Source organism: Dermacentor albipictus, chromosome 9 (genome assembly GCF_038994185.2).
Source record: "Dermacentor albipictus isolate Rhodes 1998 colony chromosome 9, USDA_Dalb.pri_finalv2, whole genome shotgun sequence".
Classification (NCBI taxonomy): domain Eukaryota; kingdom Metazoa; phylum Arthropoda; class Arachnida; order Ixodida; family Ixodidae; genus Dermacentor; species Dermacentor albipictus.
Genome location: NC_091829.1, coordinates 26,889,968 through 26,913,551, shown reverse-complemented (window position 1 = coordinate 26,913,551; position 23,584 = coordinate 26,889,968). Strand labels below are relative to the sequence as shown.

The 23,584-nt window shown below is 46.6% G+C and overlaps 1 protein-coding gene across 5 annotated transcripts in view; it reads right to left on the bottom strand.

Annotated features, from left to right (window-relative positions):
• The window catches only part of LOC139049596 (uncharacterized), a 279,537-nt gene that overhangs the window by 50,430 nt on the left and 205,523 nt on the right, over positions 1-23,584 (bottom strand). For all 5 annotated transcript variants that reach the window (XM_070525168.1, XM_070525169.1, XM_070525166.1 and 2 more), the window contains 3 exons: positions 12,739-12,914; positions 4,538-4,671; positions 3,972-4,114 (listed from right to left, as the gene is read on the bottom strand). In XM_070525168.1, the coding sequence (XP_070381269.1) occupies positions 3,972-4,114; positions 4,538-4,671; positions 12,739-12,914 (453 nt within the window). The remainder of the gene's footprint in view (positions 1-3,971; positions 4,115-4,537; positions 4,672-12,738; positions 12,915-23,584) is intronic.

Here is a 23,584-nt window from a genome sequence, read left to right as displayed (position 1 = left end):
TGTGAAGACATCTATCCAGCGGTCGATTTAGGCACCACTGGCCTCCTTGAAGCCCTTGGGTTCAGCGGGAGCAGTGGTAAAGCAAACAGGTCCGCAATAGACATCAGTAAGAGGCGATTGGAGGATTGGTGGAAGAAAAGTAGGGAAACGACAAAGGACGGAGACGTACAAAAGCACAGTTCGCAATAGGGTATCAGAAAATTTGGACGTGGTAGTTCATAGTGTTTTTTTTTTTTTTCTCATTGGTTAACCTAGGTAGGATATTAGGCAGCATAGTAGCAAGAGCTTGGTGGCGCAAGCCACCGCCCCGTTCCAAAGGGGACGCTCATAACATCCATATCCATCCATCCATCCATCCACGTCGCTCGGAGGCGGCGGTCTGCTGTAGGCACTGAGGCAGCTTGGTGTTCTACATTCCTTTTTTTAGATTAGCGAAGCCATATCTGAGGCAGCTACGATCGCATGGCCTCCGCACTTCGCTTTGCGCTGTTGCAAAAGCCGGTCCAAAATGCATTTACAGCTGCCTAATCCGTACATGCGTCTGGTGGCGTTGATTCTACAGCGGAGGCCACGCGATCGCAGTTTCACATGTTTACTAGACTAAACACAGAGCGTATTAGTGCCGAGACCTGCGTTTATCCATTCGACAAGCGACGCTGATCTGTTGAACGGCGCCATGTTTGACTTATATCCGAAACTAATTTATCACGACCGCGGCATTAGCTTCTAAATAATACTGCGAGAATGACCTTATTGTAACTGCCTCTGTGCCCTCCTGCCGATCTTGCTCCTCATTAACCCGTGAGGTCTGAGTTAGTTAATCGGTTCACCTTGTGAGATGACCTGCATTACTGGAGATTCAAAATTGCTGGCATGCTGGTGTTGACTATACTAATTCCTAACAAACAGGCCCCATATAGCACTGTGTATGAAAATAAAAAATAACTGAGATCCACACAAGCTTCTTAATCTTTATCAGTTTTATTCAGCAAGTTAAGATTAGGCAAAGTGAGCATCCGCATTGTTATGTTGGTTATGTAGTGCGGCGCATCTTCAGATGTTTCTTTTTTTCTCGCGTTATTCTTTCTTTGTTCAAAGACTTGATGTAAAAGTGAAGTCGTGTCAAGATAAAAAAAAATTCACTATATTGCTTGACAGTGCTTCTTTGTGGGCATCATAACCAATGGAAGGCACGTGTTGCATACAATGCAAAATATCGGTGACGCTATCTCTTTGAACTTTCTTCCAACTGAACCATGTGCACATTGTGAAGCTATCCTCCAAAGCTTCCACGAATGAAAAAAGTTGTCTTGAGAGATATAGAAGCCCTCCTTTATCACAAAATTGGGTGAAAGATGAGAGAGCTTCATCTGAATTCTCAACCGATGTCAGCAGCTGCTCAAAGCAGTCCCGACATTTCGTTGTTAGTATTTTCCGTCGGGCCACATAGACAGCCAAATAAAATACCAGCCTTGCATCACTATGCTTCCCCGGATAAGGATGATCAGTGCACAAGGATGATGTTTCAAGCACGCTGGAGGCTTCGTCAATTCTTCCTGCACCAATCAAGTTGTCCACTTGGTCGGCTGCCTCAGCTGGTCCGACAAATGACACGATTGCGCCACCTGAGCAGTTGCCTGTGTCTAGAGCTTTTACTAAATTATTGAAGCTCAGACAGTTAACAGCAGTAAGGAACTGTGCTGAGGTTGGATGATCATTACATCCCGAAAACTGGCGAATTACGCCAAACAACTTCTCCATGGGATCCTGGCTCAGGCGGGAAGTCAGCAAATATAACGGTAAGCTACCTTTAACGGTTCTTCGCTGAGAATGTGCTTTCCCCACCGGCTGAACGGAAAACGGACATTCTTATAGTGATGTGCGTCTTCATTGTCGGAAGGCACAGGTAGATCAACGTGATCAACATCGTTTTGCGAAGGTGGTTGCAGCGGACCATCCTTTCGACGCCTTTTTGATGGCACTGGGGAATGCAAGCTTGACCTCTCTTAAGGCTTTCTTTTCTTCGGAACTGCCTTGGAGAGGTACTTTGGTACATTTGGAAATATCGTCGGTACGGCGCCCGGCAGAAGAAGTGGCCTGCTTCGGTCCAAGAGCACTGTTTGGCCGTCAATTGAGTGTTCAAAGTGTCGTGAGATGAACTGCTGATCGAAAGGCAGCTCCCATACGGCTGCGTTGCATTCAAGCGGCTTGTCTGCTCTCGGTATGTTCCTTTGGCACTTCTGAAACACGGCGTCTTCCTTCGGGACTCCGAACAATAAAAACTTGTTCTTGCATGACTTGTAACCAATCGTGCATCCGGGCACAAAACAATGGCTTTGACGGCGGCTCATTGTGCGTCATTCGCACAAACTTCGACGAAAATCTTAGCAAGCAGACTGAAAAAACTCCGACAACACGTGTAGGAAACTCGCAGTCACCCGCTGTAAAAGCGGTCAACTCGACGACGACGTGTAAACGGGATCGAGCGCCATCTGGTGGTGGCATCGCTAGGCAGCGTCAGCGACTCCCATAGTGGCCGCTCGGGGATAATCACACTTCCCCTTTCTAGCCACTGTACCACCGCCCTAGCTCCGGATCGACAAGCGGCGCGGACGTACCGCGCGTGCGCCAATCCATGCTTCTGCGAGATCGTCTCGCGAGGCCTACACCGGAATGGATTAACATGATCGTTCGAACGCGCCACCATTCGCGTGACCGCAGGCGCGAACGACCAGGCGTTAGTGTTCAGCATGGGGCGAACACATTCGCTCGTTATCCGGTTATCGTTATCGGCATGTTCTATCGATAATTCGGCAGGCCATAAATTGGTGTATAAAAGGTGCAATGAATGCCCTTGTGAATGTCTGCACTACTGGGTTGTCGTTCCTTTGTCCCAAGAACACGGGTGAGAACCCCACAATTTGTAACAAATCACACACCTACAACTATCGTACATGATTAGAAAACAGCACACATCGTACTTTTAAGTATACTTCATACTTATTTTACCTTTATTTAGCACAGTATTCTCCGTGTTTGTGTAATCGCTTGATTCGCCGCGTCTTCAACGATGTCCTGTCTGTTTTTCTTGTATTTGCTCAGTGGTTTTTTTTCCGGTTACTGAAACTTGTACCCTTAAAGAATCACATTTCTAACGATTTCTTCACAGCCATACGCTTTATTTTCTTTATTTTCATGTGAAGAGGAAGCTTTAGCTCGGGCGCTCCTATCTAAGTGCATGTAAAACGAGAATTCGTTTTTCTCGTCAATCACTGCACGAATTTTGACGAGGTGTATTGCGTTTAAAAGAAAAACTTAAAATCTAGTGAGTGTTAGTTTAGAATTTTCGATTTAGGGCGTCAATGTTTTATTAAAGATTGGCAAAAATGAAAATCTTTTTACACAACGAAACTATCAAGTTTAAAACTCTAACTGAGTAATGAGAAATGATATCCCATTTATGTGAATTGCATCTAATAGTACATCTAAAGCGGACAAAACTGATATGTTACACCTGAATCTGAAAAGTTTTAGTAATCTAGAAATACAACCTTCGCTGAACCCTTGTACACAGCTTAACGAATTTACGAAAGATACAAATTGACAAATTGACTTTGCCCGCTTTGAATGATTTAATGGATGCCGCTTACAGAACCGCGATATCTGTTCTTGATGCAGAGCTATTAATTCGTAAACTTCGCACTTGTAATATTTTTTCGAACTTTCGAATATTTGACGATTTTTTAAACAAAATTGAGGTCCTAAATCTAAATTCTGCAACCAGCAGTCATTAGAATTCAACTTTGTCTCTCAAATGCAACATATTTCTATAAAATCTGTCCGGGTGTTATCTCAAAAAAGCGTTTGTGCGTTTTACACGTATTTGAATAAGCCACGACGCGAGCCAAGGCGCAGTTTCAAAAGTGATCGAGCCCTCTACCTCGGAGGCCAAACCGCCGCTGAAAGCTCACCTTCTTCGGACATGCGCACTTGCACGCGCACCAGCTCGCCGAGCGACACTGACTCGCGCTCGTTGCCTCGCATGTCGAGGATGTGCAGCGACAACTCCGGCAGGGGAGGCTTTCCCCGGCTGTGGTCGGTCTGCCTCGGGTCCCTGGAAAAGCAGCGGCACGAAGAAGAGCGATATTGCAACGCATACACCGTTTCCTTTCTGCAGGTGACCATTTCTAAGGCGAACATCATTATCGGCATTCTCATATCTTTCTTTCCAGCTGTCTAGCTGCCTAGCTATCCCACCAAAAAAACGTGCACCGATCCCGGAATAGTGCAGTCTAAAAATGGGGTCTAAAACAAAACACATCAGCGTTCTAGCTATTTTTGTGCTTCAGTTCAAACAGCAGTATCTCCCCCCCCCCCCGCCCCCGTCGCCGGAACGAAAAAACTGGAAAACTGGAAACAATGCATACTTAGCGAAGCTCGAGCGAAATAACTAATTAACTTCTAATCGAACTTCTACGATCCGTTTTCAAGGGACCGACGTTGTATACCATGTGATCGACAAAATTCGTGCACTTACGAGACCTTCGCGGACGCGAATTCCGTCTTGTTGCCGACGTCGAAAGTGCAGGAGACGCCGATGGCTTTGTCCATCGCAGTGACGACCTGGTCGTTGCTCTGAATGACCAACACGTTGGCAAAGTGACCCTCGGCCTGCGGGAAGACGCACGCTGGGAATTTATTACCTTAACAATTAACCGTGAAGATCTCAACAAGTAGCACCAGAGCAAGCACATCGAGCACAATAAAGAACGCTACACGTAACGCTGATTACTGATTGATTCGTGGTGTTTAACGCGCCAAATATGCGCTGTATCTATAATATACGCCGCGCTCGAAGGCCGGAGAATAATTTTGACTTAACAAACCAGCCGCCTTTGTTCCGTGGACCCTTTCATGCAGTTGTCCCTTCCGCGCAGCTTATATCACGGCGTGACCTAACTCTCATTAGTCGTCTACGGCTTGGAGTAGCATTCACGAATGCTCACTTCTTTCGCGAATGTATTCGTTTCAGCGCACAAGGAAAAGTGCTCTGAACCACGCTCGACAAGCATAACTACGGTCCACTTAGGATAAACAAAATTCCTAGACCCTGGTCGGCGGACGAAGACGAAGTGACTGGTAGCCAGGGCGATATTCTTCTAGCTCCGCTGTTTTCGCCTTATTTCTGTGTATATCACGGGGAAGCCGCCATGGGTTGCGGCACGGATGCAACTTGACGTCGCCGCGCCTCAGCCGGGAATGGCGACTTACGCGGTGGCTGCGTCTAGGAAGCGCACTGGCTTCCAGAGCGACAACGACCGCGACGATACCGGTGTCTACTCTCTCAAGAGTGAGGATTTCTCCAATGACAACTTTCAGCCTGTGCGGACGCAAGGCGAAAGGAACAAACACCAGGACCTACCTGCCTGGTCTAAGTAGACTGTAGGACCAACTCGGAATACTTCAGTCAGTACGATTATATTTGTACCAGAACTCGCTACCGACAACCTAAGGCGACTCAATAGACAGTCTGTCGCGGTGCTTCTTGAAGCAGTGAGCACGTCAGAGTCAACACACGAAAAAATGTCTTGGCTATTGACGTTGTACATGTGACTGCGCTGCGGATTCTGAATAAACTTACGGAATTTGGCGGCATGAAGGTCCGCTCGTATATTCCTCTGGACAGTGACATCACTGCTCGTGTCATCTACGACGTGGACGTCTCCGTCTCCAGCGCTGACTTGCCTATTCTAGTGAAGCCAGCCGTTGATGGCTTCACCATAACTCACGTGTCCCGACTCGGCAAATGCCGCTGTGTGAAGGTAATTTTTACCGGCCAATCTCTTCCCTCACAAATCAAGGTAGGCCACTTTAGACACGAAGACTGTAGTACATTCCCGAATGTAAGCGCGTGCGAGCGATCATTCTAGAATGTACTGTGATGCGCGCATAAATACCGGCCACATATTCGACCATCAGTTCTGCTTTTGCACGATCGACAACGAGCATTACGACCATTTATCCCAAGGCTACTCCGACGCCGCAACAGCATCAGGCTGGGGCACGTAAGTGCTGTGTGCAAGAACACAAGAGTTTGCCCGTGCTGCGCAGAACCGCACGCTGCAGATTCCTGTGTAGCACTGTTCTCAAATGCCCCAATTGCACTGGGTCCCATGATGCTATACCTCAAAGGACTGGCCCAAAATGAAAAAGGAACCGGAGGTCTTGAAGCAGATGGCGAGAGACCGTTCGTTCGTCTCGTCGGGAAGCTGTTGCGGCCGCTAGAAAGCGACGCTCCCGACGCCGTCGGACTTCAAAGAACACAAATGCCTCCGCGAAGAGCGCGCCACAACCGACAACTCCTCCTCTGCCCCCTAGGCCTGGCGGAGTCGAGTCTAAGGTCGTGCCGCACAACACCGACACTGAAGCTTGGCCCGCGCTACGAAAGTGGCAGCCCCCGCCATAACCGAAGCCACAGCCGATGGCACAGCTGAAGCCACAGCTGAAGCCACGGTTGAAGCCACAAGAACGAGAAGACAGGACTACGTACTGTAGGCGAGGTGCTACAGTGCGTAGTCATGTCTTCTTGTCATATTTTATGTTACTGCGCTGTTTTCCGTCATGAATAGTAATTCATGTTTCAATATTATGAGGAACGCGGCTGCCAACAAAACTGACAGGTTCAAACCTGCCGCACTCAAGTGCGTACCTACGGGAGCGTCAGCTCGTATCGGCGTTTTGACTTCGACCCGTAGATGACGTCAAAATTACGTTTCCCAACGTCTACCTCATTTGCGTTTATATTCATAACCCTTGCCCTGTAGAACCACAGTGGAAAAAAACTGAGGTGCCTGAACTATCACTCATTTTGTCCGAAAGCTGACAGGCCAAGCCATGTACGGTAAAATTTTTTTCATCAAATTGTTTTTGTTTTTCGACCGTAAGCTGCCAGCCGAAGGTGCAGGAGCGGTTGCCACAGGCACTCTTCGTGATGTCACGTTATACAGAAAAAAATAATAATAAAGAAAATGTAAAACAGAACGAATAAGTAAAACCAATGCTTCCATGGCACCGGGAAAGCTCTCGTCCATCAAAGTTTTAAGGAGCTCTGGACCAGCGTATTTCAGGCAAATCCAAACCTCTCTAGCTTTCTCTCTCTCTCTTTCTTTCCGATAGCCCACTTTTACTGCCCCGATCGCCTCACCAGCGCAGCGGACGAGTTCACCACATCCCTCGACTTCCACTAAAGAAACAAAAGAAGAAGAAGAGAGGAGCACAAGGCTGAAAAAACAAAAAAAAGCAAGAAAGAGTGGATAAAGGTGAGCACGCTGCCACAGGAAACGACAATGAATTCTACGCTGGCTTGCTTTTGGCTTCGGCGCGGAAATCCCGGAAAGATCCGTCTTCGTTTGAATGCCAAGCAGCTCACGTCACAACACTGCCACGCACGTGAGAAAACAGCACCAGCCTCTTCGACCTCCTCACCAAACGCCCAACCTCGCCGTGACAGCCTCCCCCTCCCCCACCCCTCCCACTCACTTTCGCCACCCCAAATGCTTTTGCACTTCGCCTGTAGTTGAGCAATGACAGAGAAGCAAAAGGACATATATGGCGCGGGCGATCGAATCGAAGAACGCATGAACACTGGCGGTTCGAAGCGACGAAGTCGCAGCAAAAGTGCGACGCGGAGAAAAACGCCACAAGAAGAAGACGCGCGAAGCAAGGCCGCATCGCCCGCGCCCAATGCGGGTTCACACAACCGCGAAGCGGTACAGGCAGCGAACGAATACCGTTGGCACTGCAGGGCCCAGAGTAAAAGCAGCAGAAGGAGGAGAAGCATGTCGATGTTTCTCGGTCGCGGGAACACAGATTGGCGCGGCAGACGCAAGCCGTGCGGAGAAGTATGCGGCTCGCAATCGCATCTATGGCCATACATGCTCCGGCACGTACGAGACGACGACGAGAAGAAAGGAAGAGAGAAGAGAGAGACAGAAAGAAAGACAGAAGGAGGGAAAGAAAGAAAGAAAGAAAGAAAGAAAGAAAGAAAGAAAGAAAGAAAGAAAGAAAGAAAGAAAGAAAGAAAGAAAGAAAGAAAGAAAGAAAGACTGAATCGTGGGGAACACGGGCAGTCCGCTCGGTCCAGACGTTCTTCTTGCCGAGTTTGGAAGTTGTGATGGATGACTACGGGCAGATGCAATTTGCGCGCTTGGTGGCGCGGAAGAAAAGAAAAGAAAGAAAGAAAGAAAGAAAGAAAGAAAGAAAGAAAGAAAGAAAGAAAGAAAGAAAGAAAGAAAGGAAGAAAAAGAAATGTAGGAAAGGAAGAAGAAAAGTGAAACCAGGCGAGACATAACGGCGTCGCCACCGCCCAGCACAAATGTGTTGAAAGGAGGCGTTACTGACTTCGCAATGGCTCGTTTTCTCTTTCGCGGGCACGTGAACATTGACTGCATCGAGTCATGCGCGGAGCGGGGTTGAGGATTAAACACGTTCCCCTCTTCATGCGCAACGTTGTACGCGCGCTCCATCTCTTTTTCTTTTTTTCCCCCTTTTTTGGCCTCCGGACTCCATTCTTCTTGCACTTTACGAAGCATCCTGCCGTAGGGGTAAGTTCCATGCACGGCCATTCGCTTTGATAAATGTGAAACCTTGGACGTGGAGAGCGGTTTCTGCTCTGTATTGTCGTTGCAAACGGATTTTGCATATGGAAGCAACACGGGCACTCTCATATACACTCTACACGCACGAAAAATCACGATTTCCTTTTAGGCGGAATACCAACTTCGTTTTTTTTTTCCTCCAAGCGCCTAGCTCGATGAAGCCAGCGTGCAAGTAGTGGTGCACTCGGAAGCTTGTCAAGGCTGGCTACTCTGGGTTCATGAAGGCTAGCTTTATGCGAGTTTTTATGTGTGTGAAGTACGAGAACGAGTGCTCTAGGGAAGCTATGAAGCCTGATGCGTTGACGGGATTGCTAAGAAACTTCGTCCCAAGTCAGAGAGGGGTATGCGAAAAGTAATGCGGAGATTGTGAAGTACAGAATTATGCAGTCGGCAAACAAATGTCCACACAGAAAACGTGCAACGAACTACCAAACTACAGCGCTGTAAAAAAAAAAATGGCTGTGGCTTAGGTAAGGTTAAGCCCAGGATGCGAAGCATACTAGCCTTTATTTTAGTTGTTGAACCACTGTTTAGCCTGGTGAACTGCTGTTGCTTGGCTATATTTGGTTCGGCTAGACGAAGAAACAACTCATGCATTACTTCTTCGCCTTCAAGAGTGGAACGCGACAGCGTTCCCGTCGACCCGCCAAGGGGTGTAAGACAATGGGCTACAGGGCAGCGACTACGCGCCCCGCATTGGACGCGGTGAGCGTCGAGCAAAGCAGCGTTCGGCGCGGCAACGAAATGTGCGCCTGAGCAAGAGACGCACGCCTTAGAAACAGCGCGTTTCTAAGGCAACACCGCATTCACTAGAGGCGCTTTTGTACCGCTTTGAAGCGTTGTACTCGTGGCTCAGTGGTAGCGTCTCCGTCCCACACTCCGGAGACCCTGGTTCGATTCCCACCCAGCCCGTCTTGCAAGAGTTGAGCCAAAGCCACTTCTCCTCTGTCGTGACGTCACGGTGTCACGTGATTTCATGGTCACCGCCGCGCCTGAGGAGCTGGGTTGAGCCCTCGTAATATGCTTCGCATAAAAAAACATGGTGCATACGTCCCTGTACACGGCCAAGCGCACACTAGGAATCATGTACGGAGACTTGTCGGGAAAGCAGGGAGTTTGCGTTGAATGCGCGAGGTAGTACACGTTTTAACGAGACAGCGTTAAGGAGCTCGTGTCGCAGAAAATCAGGTGCCGTTGTCAGAAGGGAAGAGGACTTGGTAACCGGAGGTGCCGGGTTTCAGACCGAATCCAATTTACGAACCACGCATGCGCGACTACTTCTCTACCACCAATGTTGCTCACACCGCTTCTTTCATTCTTTACAAAGTTATTCCTCGGAATTTTTACAACGGGAACCGACAAACAAATGTAATGAAAAAAAAAACATCGACAGCACGTGTCTTTTATGTTACCTCTTCTCAGAGTGAAACATTAAAAGCACGAAACAATAACAGGAGACCGACCAACGCAAGAGGCCGCGTTTCTACCAGAAACGTTCGCCTTCGTGCATAGCGTCCGCAGCCAGCGTTTCCCGGTAAACGTTACGGTTACGTAAGCTGCAGTTGCCGGCAAGCACGAAAAGAAGTAAGGGGCCTTTGAACGCCGTCGCGTTCAAAGCTTAAGCGTCATCCAATTTTTTGCATCAGAAGAAAACACATTCTTCGCACGGCACAATACATGGAAGCCGCCCTGGTGGCGTAATGACTTTCGTGTTGCGGCTGTTAAGTTCGAGGGCGTGATAAAATTGAAACCGCGGCGGCCTCATTTCGATGGGGGCGAAATGCAGACACCCACATACCGTGCATAGGGGGCACGTTAAGGAACCCCAGGTTGTAAACGATCAATTAATTCCGAGCCCCCCCTCCCTCCCCTAAGGCGCGCCTCATGATCTTATCGTGGTTTTAGCACGTAAAACCTGAGAATTTAACTTCCAAGGCGACAGCTTTAAGCGGCTCGTTGCAATGGCACATACCCGAAAAAGTCGGCGTCTAGTCCAGTGATGCGAAAAATATCATCATCAGGAATGGCTCATGTACGCGTAAGCAAGGAAAGATGCAATGGATGAATATGAATGAAGCAACGAAAGAAAGAAAGGAAGAAAAAAAGACAATAAGAAAGAAAGGACCTTTCAGTAGTGCATTAGGTGCTCGCATGTGTCGTTGAGGAGGTCGACCTACAGCGACATACGTTTACTTCACACTGCGGCTCGTTACGTGTTGCAAGAGGTATGACCCATCCGATCGTATAACTTAATACACTACCATGTGTGCGGCAGGCTTTGGCCTTCACGTGTTGCAGGACTGTAACATGCTGCCGAATTTTTCACTGCAATGCGTGGCAACGCATTCATACATGCGTACATGGAGCGAACAGAAGAAAAGCCTTCCGGAAATGTTGGCTTTCAGAATTGTAAAATGCGACTTGGATACAAGGTGATACTCAGTGAAGTTTACGGGCGCACAAGGGGACTTCGCAGGGGAAATGTAGTTCCCTATTCGAAGCCACGTTCAGTATAGCTCAGGTAGGCTCATCGTAAAGGCAATCTTAGAGGGAAAAAAAGGAAAGAAAGCGATAGCCGTTGATCATCGATTTCCCTAACGAACACATCTCCACATCGATCACAAGTGGGAGAACGTAAAAGGCCTAGGCTTGGAGCCTTTGGCTTGGGGTCGTATACAGGATGCTCCGCGTCTATCGCTCGCTTGAGTCTGGCCGACGGTAGTCAATGAACAAAGATAGCGCGGAATGCGCGAGAGCAGTCGGATATAAGATATCGATATAAAGCCGCATATTTGAACAGAAGTGCACCCCGCACACGTTGCTTTCTCGTTTCAAACTCAGAAGACTGGGTACTGTTAAGTGCCAGCGCCGCTTATTCTTACCAACGCAATATCTCAACATTGCAATATCATGACTGCCCAACTATCTATCTACGCACTCGATGCAAGCCGCTTGCCCCGCCTTTCCCGCGGGCACGTCCCGGGCCTATCTGTTATTTCGAACATTATCTGTCCATCCACCGTGGAATGGGAACAGTGCATACGTGGCACACTCAAGCCAACCCTATTCTTTCTTTCGAACGCGTTAAAAGATAACGTGTTTTTTTTTTGATAAATTACTTGCACAGGTAACGCAGTGGGTGGAACGATAAAGAAATTAAAGAAGGCACTTACGGTTTGACCACGTAAATCATCCTCTTTCGGCGGCCCATGAGGCAATGCACAAGTGACGATGACCCTAGGGTGAATCTATAGATAAACCAATGAAACTAGACGCAAGCCGAAGGTCTGAGTTTAATGTCTTGACACCACTAGCTCATTCGTCTGAGGACGTAGCCAGAGGTCGCGGAGATCCCGAACATTGCAAAACTCGGGCCTTCCTGCACCGTGTACCGTTAACTGTGTACTGTTGACATGAGCAACACAGTAATGGTGGCAGTTCAAACGCTCCCGTAACCGTTCTTGTGTCCGTCACGTTATCGTTACGCTTCTTGCTTTCAGTATTGAGGGGATGGTCGCGGCCACAAATCACCGGCCGGCAGGTCTCGTGCTGGTCAAACGTGGCGCGACCTACGTTGGGTACCAATCGTGGAGGACCTGAGGTCTCGGTATTGGCAGTGGTCTTCAACACCACGGTCAAGTGGTCTTTAAGTATTTCCTCCGGCTAACCAATGCCAGCTCAAACGGCCGGGCGTTCTGGAGACATACGCCAGAGCTCGGACCATGCTGCGCGCCAGGAGCAGCAGTTCTCTTAGAGGTCGTCCAGGGCACGTGGTATAAATGAACCGAGCACTCCAGAACAGGTTCTTCTAAGCCAACTTTTCGAAGAAGGGACTCGCCTTCGTCAGTGCACTGACGAAGACGTTGGCTCGAGGCCAAAGACCCAAATAAACGCTTCACGCGTTCGCCCACTGATGACCCACCCAAACGTTCCTGCGACATCGTCACCTCGCTTAGACCTCTCCGCATCAGCGCCTCGGCGTGAGTGCTGAGAGTTATCGCGGCAGAAAATTAAAAAAAAATGATGACGACACACGCTCGAAAGCCGCGGTAACAGTGGAAACGAAGTCCTTCGTGCAAACCTTGCTGACGGTGCCGCAATCTGATCCGGCCAGCTGGATCGGCAGCGTGAAGTCCATGCTGCTGCTGATGTCTTGAGAGCAGGTGGAGGGTCTGCCCCGGGTGTAGACCTTGCCTTTGAACACCATGTTGCTCCGCACACGGGCTCTCATCACGTGCGGCTCGCACTCCACGGACACTGCGCGAGATAACCAAATCAAGTGGAACCTTATGCCATCCGCAGGAACTTTTCGGGAATATACCAGGGCGCCAAAAAAAAAACAGTAACTGTGGAAATGTCCACTTGTAGGGCCTCTAACTCCAGTTTACCTGAAAATCAGAGACAATGCAGACATAAGGAAGACGGAAAACATATTCACGATGGCACCTAGACAGGGCGCGGGAACATGCATTAAGCAAACAGCATAAAGGGAAGCACATAAATGAAGCAATAATAAATTACTATGATAATGATGATCACACTCTATTTGGAGTGCAGAACGTATACAATTACCTGGCAAAGTTTTGCCAGTGCAACACTAGAGAAGTTTACAATATTGTACACAACAAAACAGTGTCATGGTGTTATGTGTAGTGTTATATCACGTACCGTATAAGTGTGAAAAACACCATAAATAGTGGAGCTTTATGAAAGGCAGTCTATGTCTTGTGCTACAAAAAAAAAAGGATAACGATTCTATCGCTCATGTTTTCTAAACCAAATTCACTGGCTTGAAGTATCAAGCGTGAAGACAAAAACGATAACAGTAGGCAGAAGCATGATCTACGTGGCCAATACCTCCCATGAGTAAGTGCTACAAGTATTGAAACCATGTCAATGACAACAATAGGTAGACATCCTTATCAAAAAATTTTCGTCAAGCTCCCTCTTCTTCATCTAGCACTTCGACGAATTCGCTCAAATTTATTATCGTTTGGATTGATACTAAACCATATACCACACATATACCACATATATGCCACATATGTACCACATATATGCCACATATATGCCCCACATATGCCCCACGTATGCCCCACGTATGCCCCACGTATGCCCCATCTATGCCCCATCTATGCCACATATAAAGGATGTAAATACACGGCGAAGGCGGGAGACGGAAATTCAAGACGACAAGCAAAAGGAGAACTTCAAAGCATATGTACCATGTGGTATATATTTGGTAACCATGTGCAATAAAATGTCAGTTAGTAGCGCTGTGTATTCGTTCCCTTCTGTTGTCCTAATTCTTCTCGCGCTTTAACTCATGTTTTACAGCATACAGAAACGCGGAAGAAAAGGACAAGAAGGAACAGAATTCTGAAGTCAGCACTCTGCCCTGTCCCTTGGCTTTTTTGTTCCTACATGCATATGCGTTGTTACCCTGCTACGGAGAACGCATCACAAGTTAGCCTGCCAGGAAACAATACTGAACTTCTACGGAACACCATTCGGTCAGGTAAAAGTAATATTAGTAAAATGGAGGTCATCAACCAATGTCAAATACATCCACCTGCATCGATGCTTTGTGGTCAGTAACGATCGTATGTTCATAATCGTGAAATATTGTAAGATTCACTGACGTACGCTTCGCTGCAAGGTTCCAGTGTACACGTACAAATTTATGTTTCCTTGCTGTGATTTATATAACCGACGATTCAAGTCTTCCTCACAGTTTATGTTTTCTTTCCTGAAAATGTACCTAGCATTGTCCCAGTTTATCCTGCGGCCCGTGTTATTAACGTGTTCTGCTATGACGAAAGTTCGCTGTGTTTTTTTCTTTATTGGAGAATTTTAGAATAGGGGCCCCAAATGTTTGGGGCCCCAAAGAAATAGCGTCGAAGCCACTGCGCATGCGCGAGACACAAACTGCGTTTGAGTTTTGCGTCGGGCACGCTATTTCACAGATTTAGCGGGAGCCCCAAAAGCTGGCCCAAAAGTTTTGCGTAAACAAACATGGCGGCACCCATCGAAGCGGCAGCTCTAACTGTGCTCGACTTGTGGTAACACGTGAAGTTCGCAAGCTACGAGAAGTGACTGCGGTTATCGCTTTCTCTTAACTAGCGTGTGTTACGAAAATTGATTCATAAGACCACGCTGATTCCGATTTTGATTGTGGGTTTCATGGCTCATAGGCCTAATACGGTTTAGCTTGGCTGGTGAAGGCACGTAAAGTTGGTTACACAAAACTAAGCACAACTAATTGTTTGCTATTAATAGAATAACCTCTAAGTTGTAGTTAAACACTAAAACACGAAAATCAAAATTACTCTACTTATCATAAAATGACATATTTTATTTATTTCTAATAGCTTGCCTTTGACGCCGTAGTGGCGCTGTCAGCGTAAGACGCTATCCGCAAACGCAAAGCCCTATTCTAAAGCTCTTCCCTCCTGCGTGCCCCAACGCTAACACTCGCAAAGCTTTTTGGGACCCCAAACTATTGGGGCCCCTATTCTAAAACTTTCTATTAGTGAGTGATGTGTTCATTAAGAAATTGTTTTCGCTATATGCTTAGATGATCCAAATTTGATGGAGGTGTATCTTGCTATGTTAAAGCGGTCGGCGATATAAAAACTCACTTAGACTATGACAGTTTAGGTACATAAGCATTCATAAAGCCCGCTTCAACGTTTGATCTCCAATATAGGCTGTTCATACTGTAACAGTACAACCTATCAGCTTTGAAGATGTACCCTTTGTCAATTAAACAGTTAGAGGAGAAAGGTTGGTGCAATGAAATCAATGTTTCTCACTGTAGATTTTAGAGGGCCGCAAATGAAGTACTCGCCCGTTTCCATGGCGCATTTATTCTGCGCAATTCAATACTGTCGAACCCATCAGGCCGCGCTACTTTGACAGTGTGCGCGCCGAAATGCAAATGCGACTTCCTGGTTCCGCGCATTTGCAAAGTTTGTTCTTCGGCATATAGCCTTGCCACGTTATGCACAAAGGACTCGCCGGAGCGGACTCGTTCACGTCACCTATGCCGAGCTGGGTCCCATTTTCCAGCGATTATACGGCTCCAGTCCAGACCAACCTTGTTTGAAGTGCACTGCAATCTTGTTTCACAGAGTTCCCAGTTTGAAGTTCACTACGAACTTTTCGTATAAATCGTACGAAAACGCTCGTAAGCGGCACCTAGCGGAGTCGTGGTAGATCAAATAGTGATTAGGAAGTACGGGATCTGAGAAGCCCAAAGAGCGAAACGAAAGTTTCAAAGCACGAATAGATGGTTTCTTTCAGGATCAGAGATAAGTTCGGCGCCTAGACGAGAGGGTGCTTTAAATGAATAAAAAAGAAACGTGGCGTTTCTTTGAACTTGAATTACGTTGTAATGAGAGCGAGCTAGTGAAAGCGCTGCATCGACGCTATTTGCATACAGTCGACGTCCTTTACCCCTTCCCTAACGGATGAGCCGTTGCGCTGCATATTTGCAAGACACAAAACGAAGAAACGGCATCATACATACACAGGATGAAGCGCGAACTGACAACTGTTTTAGTGAGATTAAAAAGTCAAAATATATGAACACGTGTCAGTGAAAAGTAACAAAGGAACATAAATAGGACTGTTTGATTTCAGAACCAAATAGTTTACCGCTGAAGCTGTAACCTCTGTTGAAATCTGTGCAGTCGATGCAGCCATCGCTCCTGACGGAGGCATGCAGGATTGTCAGGCACGTCACGGAAGCATAAAGTTTAACTGCGAGGAGCTCACGCATACACGATTCCTTAAGGAGCAACGAAATGTTTTTAGAACCAATCTGACGCGTCCGAGTGTTAATACACAAGCGCGGGGAGGTTGTATCCTGCCTGAAGCAACATCTAGTCGAATACAATGGCAAGTGCGTGTCGCATGTGGCGACATGGTTCAAAAGATGCCGATCTTTCTGCAACGGAACAGCGTCGCCATCTATCCCCGAGCGCCGTGTTTCGCCTTGCATTGCCATAGCGGTAACAGATGGCGTCACCGTTTTGTTGCAGTGACGTCACGAGCTCCCTGAGTTTAGAACTTATTCCTGGGCTACTTGGCGCAGTGCTTTGAATAACCAAGTTGCACATTAAAAAAAAAAACAACCACAGGAAAAAGGCAGGGGAGGCGAAAAGAGTGACTGGTTGTGACTACCTGAGTGTGACCATAGGCTAGGTCATCATCCATCAATACCGAAAATCTCTCAAAGACCACCGAGATAACGCATAATCTTTGCTGCCGAGGTGAGATAAAGCGCAGCGCAAGTCCACAACACCATTCCCTTCTCCTAAGGGAAGCAAACGGCTACCCACTCAGCCTGAAGCGGGCTGACCTAGCAGGCCAGGTGCCGTCAGGTCAGGCGATGACGTAATTTCAGTTGCATCCTGAACTCTGCAGGCGACCTCGACAAAAGCCATTTTTGAGGTAAAACATGCGTAACACGCATGCTCATTCATAAAACCGGCAAACCGGCCTGGTTGTGAATGGACACGCTTGACTAACATCATTTTCATACATGTTGATTTCTCACTTTCCGTGGACACGTATCCTGCATGTATTTCTTTCTGAATGTGAATTAAACCAGTTGTTTCACGCATTATCCTGTGTGCGGGATCATGTTCGTTGCACTACCGTTCCAGCTATGCGTCTCAACTTCCGATCCACGATCAAAGAATCAAATAGCCTATAACCGCAGATGGATGTGCAAACATCGCGGTGCTCACGAATTACTTGGGTTCCTCAGCTCGAATGCTCAGGATAATGTAACGTTTTGCTCGAAACAGGGATTCCGATAACAGCAACGCCTCTCGGGGCCACAGAGTATGTCACGGCACAGTTGGTCACCCTTTGAGACGCTGTCTGCACAACTGTTCACAGCAGGATAGTGTATCAATGGCAAAAGCACTGATGAATTTTTCATGCATCTTGAACTACTTACTATTGGAACTGTGCTGCAATTTTGAATAATGTGCAGAATGTTTTAGCAAAATGGGTGGGAAGGTAGACGGCTGGGTGTTTTTACAATGTGTCAGTATGTCGTATGTGGTGTCAGTATGTTGTATGGAGTCGAAATTTTGTAAACTTGACAAAACGCGCTAAACAATTGAAAATTCTTAATCTTTTCTGCAGCTGTACACTTTCTATGATTCTGAAGATCCAAGACATGTAGTGAAAGCAAGTTTTCAATCAACAGGATAAAGTGGCGTCTGAAAGGGTTAACAGCAGCTTGGCATTTGAAGCTTCCACTACACAGGCGCCACCTGCGTCAAACTCGCCCATGCGGCTCTGATAAGTCACACGCATGTGCTATGTTGCGCCATTTGCAAATATTCAGAAACGTTCAATAATACTTCTCAAATGAGACGGCGAAATTCATGACATTCGTATAAGAACGTTCGAACGTTCCTACACCCTAAATTCGTAATTTTTGGAGCCAGCTGGCATCTGCAAGAGCAGCGCCCTTTTAGAAGAAGAAAACAGAAATAAAGTGAGAAAAAGTGCGTTTCGACGGAGTTGAAATGCTTTGTGGGCTACACGAGGTTAAAAAGAAAAGATTTCAGGAAATAACGAAGTAACAGAACCGACAGATAGAAATAACAAAACAGCAAACAGAGGAGAGAGGACACATTGGAATGCGAAAGTTCCGGAAAGTGCGCGGAAACATTTGTACTCGTTAGCATACCGCAATGGCAAAGCGAAGGCGTCGAGGTGGAGGGAAATTTCGCGCGAGCGCGTGTCTTTGTTCTCGCGGAATTACCCTCGTCTGGCGGGAATTCAATTTGAATTCAGGGACGGCGAAGACAACGAATGGAGCGACAATTCTCAGGCAATAAGAAACGAATTAGCATAAACGTTGTGCTTTTCGGAGCGCGGTGCTCAGGAAATTACGGTCTTTCGTAATTTGTGTGCGAATAGTGCTTGCCTTAATTTTTTTTAAACGCTGCGTTGATTTTCCATTACCCTTGACACGAGACATGCGCGCCGTTTACGGCAACATTTTGTTCTACACTGCTTTCAGGATTACTTTCACGAAAAAAATGCGCAACCGCATATCTTCGTTGTTGAGATATATGGAACAAACGCGTGTACATTCTTAGCCATGTGTGTGTGTGTGTGTGTGTGTGTGTGTGTGTGTGTGTGTGTGTGTGTGTGTGTGTGTGTGTGTGTGTGTGTGTGTGTGTGTGAGAGAGAGAGAGAGAGAGAGAGAGAGAGAGAGAGAGAGAGAGAGAGTAGTGGTCGTACGAATTCCCTGCCTCAAACAGCAAGTTTACTTATAAGTTCAAAATTTACGCTTCGATATTTCGACATTTTCCATTTCTATAGGTGCTTCGCGTGAAATAAAAGCAGCAAGTGTTGAAAATGAGGGTATCAGTGAACACTTCCGAATAAGATGCACGTCCTTATTATTTGAGAAGCTTTGCACACAAAACTCGTTATAGAAGGGCAGCATGCAGTTGGCTATACAAGAGCAAATTCTCGTAACAAATTTCATCAAGGTTTAACAATGTCGCTAAAGAAACCGTTGAAAGCTGCGTACCCTACAAATAAAGAAAGCGCTGGTGACCCTCTTCTTGGGGCCGGGAGTGCCCGTCCAGTGTTTACCTTCTTTTCAGCGTATTCATTAGCCCTAAAAGCGTACGTGCGTTTTGATTGGACTCAAGCCCTGTAGACGTACCACCCATGGGAGCTCGACAATTCTAGAAAAAGCGGAGTGAAATACCTCCAGCAAAGGGGAAAGCTTGATAAAACATAATTGTTTTTAGAGTGAAACGTTCATGGCGAGATATAAAAAAAATGATTTCCATAAAGAGTTCATCCTTGCAAGGGACACTGAGTAAGATAAACCATCCCGGACGACGGTTACTTCTCCACAACACCGCTTTTGCTCGTTGGTGTCAAAAAGCAGTCTTAGCGTTACCGAGACGCGCTGTCAAAACACTCGTAAGTGAAACGTATGAAGGACAGGGCATTCATTAATTGCGAAAAACGAAGACCGACGACCACCAAGAAGAAGCGCAAGAACGCGAGAAAAAGGGCGACGAAGAAATAACGCCAGGCGTGACAGTGAATTCTCGAGGAATATGATTACGATGACAGGTTTGTGTGAGAAAAAATCGTGTCGATTCGCAATCATAACAAGGTTGAAATGTGACGGGACACCACACTCCATAAGCACTCATCTCTTGGCGCGTCTGTTGCCGGGTCTTGTAATCCCTTATAGTCCGGTGGAATAAAATTTCGTCTGAACCAAGTGGCGACAGTAATACGAATGAATAGCATGTCATTTGCCGCGCTAAGGTTTTTCGTTCGCTTCTATTCTTTACCAAGATGTCCCCTATCTTCATCTTTTTGTGGGTGAGTGTACGCTTGCTTTCAACGCAAACCAAGGACTTTTGTCTAGTAGTTATCCAGGGTAAGCCGGTCTCGATTAAAGGTAATTTTTCTTTTGCGATTTGCCATGGGACCACCACTAGAATGTATGTGCAGAGAGCAACAAAAAAAAGCAGTAAGAAAAGAAAGCAGTCGCGTTTTTCCAGAGTTGTGAAACACAGAGTCATGCCTGTCTTGGAAACGCACCAGATACAGCCGTCTTGTGGCACCATGGCAGTGCCTGACGCCAATTGAATGTCTCCTAGTACTGGCACTTTTACAGTTTTCATTATGCGAAGTCAATTTTTGTTCATGCCAGCTGTCAAAAATTTTTGCTGTTGGATTCAGCGCCGGCTTCAGTTGAAGCGTGTTCCCATCAGTAGCAGGAAGCTGTGCAGAATCTGACCGTCAACGTTGCCAGCTGAACTTGGGAAAGCGTGACTAATATTGCCCTCGAAGTTACTATTTATTGGCTGGCCAGGTTTAGCACGTGGCAGGCAGACGACAAAATAGGCCGGGCTAACTGGCAACTCCTGCTAAAAAAAGGGCATTGCATTTGCGTCAATTTATCTACTACGATGAAACCTAGAGAGCATTTAATTTGCTATAATCCTGCTCGCATAAAGTCTGAGACAATGGGAATAGGATAGATACGTGGCTTGCTTGGCATTGCATTATATTAACGAAATTTAGAGTGCAGCCAAAGACCAAGATAGGTATACGCAACACAAGCTCACGTCTACAACATCATTAAGCACGCAGTTATAATCAGGATACACAGGTGCGATCGGTCACCGACTCTAACTTTGGCATTCAGGCTTTTGAAGAAGGGCTCACTTCAAAAGTCAAGGCGGTTATTTGCCGTCACCTGGGCGCACTTGTAAAAGGATCTGGGTTTCAAATATTGGATCCTTTTAAGCGTCCTACCACTTTTGAATCGTACGATTGCCTCACCTGCTCAATTATGCATGCACGCGAACGTCTACTGCCACGCTAAGTATTAAATCATAAGGCTCCCTCGCCAAGTTCTATGGCTTCCACAAAAAAACTACTGCTCTCTGCGTTCCCCACATACCCCCCTTCAACAACTTGCGACGTATTCCGATTTTAATCCTTACATTGGCGACATCACTTCCCGGGTGTTTCTTATAATATACATAACAACGGGAAACCTACGCAATACCGCCTTCCGATCATGGACTCGACCATGTGCCACTGCCAATTCCGTCTCGTCGTTCTTGTCCCATTCACAACTCAGAAAGCCCGTTACGTCTTTGAAAACCATAGATGCTGCTAACTTTGACAGGGTTTTTCTGGAGTGCAATGCAATAACGATGTGTAGGCGTATGAAAGCATAAACATTTTTCTCACGTTTTCTTTCTTTTCATTTTTGCCGGGCCTCAATCGCATCCATTCTTCCGTCTCCGAACCATTCACTCGAGTCATTCTAACTTGACTCAATTCATCGGTTAAGCTACCGTCGCACGAAGACGTTAACAATGAACGCAGGGCTCTTCCGACCGAATAAAATGGAGGCGCTGTCCTCAAAATCGCGTATGGCAAAAAGAAAAAAAATATATATAACATATTTCCACTCGCCCTGCGGCGCGGCGATATGCAAGCAAAAGCACGTTCACGGACCAAGTGCGAGACTACCGAGAATAAGGACAGCTGCGATTCTTTCAAATCGTACGAGGAATTGGTGCGTGCTTGCCTTAAAAAGGCTTCCGGATCAGTTCATTTGGAACATCTTTTGTTGCGAATGTTCGATGGCCCAAGTCTATCTCGATAAAACCATGCACGCTTGAGGAGGCTGCCGCGCGCCGACTACAGTGCGAGTCAGACAGTGTAGTGCCGAGTCTCTCTGACATCTGCGCAACATAAAGGTAACCTTTCAAGGTGAATATGAAAACAAGGTTGACATTTATGATCAGAAACAACACGTTTAGGAACTTTTAGATGTCAGAAAGTATTTTGATAGCGTTGCAGAAGAATGCATTCACAAAGGCGCAAAATGGCGACGTGGTGGGCGTATGCAAGTTGTCTTTCTAAACAAAATATTACTTGCAGGTGCGTCAACCAATGTTTCTTATTCCACGCCAGTTCTCATCCCATCAACATTGATTTCGTCTCTATGCGAATATATATTAGCGTCGCTGTTTCGCTCTTTATGAAAACACGTTATTGTCTTTCGTCAAATAGTTACCGAAGCTAGTGGGTATAGAAAGAGGTTTTATTTTTCACCAAGTAGTGTCCTGCTGCTGATACAATCAGGGCGTGAGTGTGACGTGCTTTGCGACTGGAACGCGGGCTCGACACCAGTACTGCGGTTCTGAATAACTTTTTCGCGCGCCAAAAGATAGTACACAGCGAAAGTGACCTATTCTCTATACAGGTGTGTGAAAGCAATGAGGTTCCCCTAACGAATCATCTGATACATTTGTAGAGGGGCACTAAACAGCTTGATTGGTGGATTACACTTGTGGAATCGGGAGAGTTGTCTAACACGGAGTTAGATGGAAGGGGGGAAGTGCAGAAAGAGACTTGGTAAGCTACACAAAATGAAAAAAAAGACTAATTTGAGTCGAAAAGTCGCGCTAAAAAAATGTTCCGCACTAACTGCCCATGACATGACCTTTGACAGTGCCTGTTGGGGGGGTAGTTAAATATTAATCAACTAAGAAAAACCGGATTGAATCCACGAGCCAATAGAAACACATATGAAGTCCCTGACAACTCTCAGTAAAAACGGCTTAAATGGACGAAAATGCTCTGAAACCTGTGGCATCAACGCTGAAGTTGTCACTATACCGCGCTTTGAACACAAAATTTAACAACATGAGCGTTAACTCTAACATTTCTTCCGAATAATAATGTGTCTTATCGATCTCAAGAAATGGACAGAGAAAACTTGAAGACCGCGCTGAGAATTTAGGCTTATCTATCGCTTCTATGTAATTTACCTGCGCGACAGGTGTGACAAGGTCTAAGGAACATAGAGGGCTTCGCCAACTGCCTAATAAGAGTGGCTAGCGAAAATAAACACATGCAAGGTATTATTCTTCCTACTACAACAACACTGATAAAAGTACTTTGTCATCCTTTCTTTCTTGTCGCTTGTGTCATGTATATATGGCGCTAGGAGAGGACAGAGACTATTCTTGAATCGCAGACGATGTAGTACGCCGCAGACGAATAGAATGCTCCACTACTATTACTAGAGTGTACTAGGATACGGCTGCCTAGTACACTCTTGTTTCGACACATGCTACTGGGGAGGCACACTACACTGCGCCTTGCAAGCTTTTGCTGATGATTGGTTGACCTTAAGACGGTTTTATTTTGTTCACTTTGTTTTAAATCCCCCATGGTAGACACGAGCCAGGCGACGGTGCTGTAAACCGCGGAGGAATGCAATGCTCCGGTGTGTACGTTCGCACTCGTGATTGGGTAACGCTAGCTAGCAGACGACACTGTCGCAGACGATGTTTTTGCCGCGGAGTGATACAGTCGTTCAGTGGGCA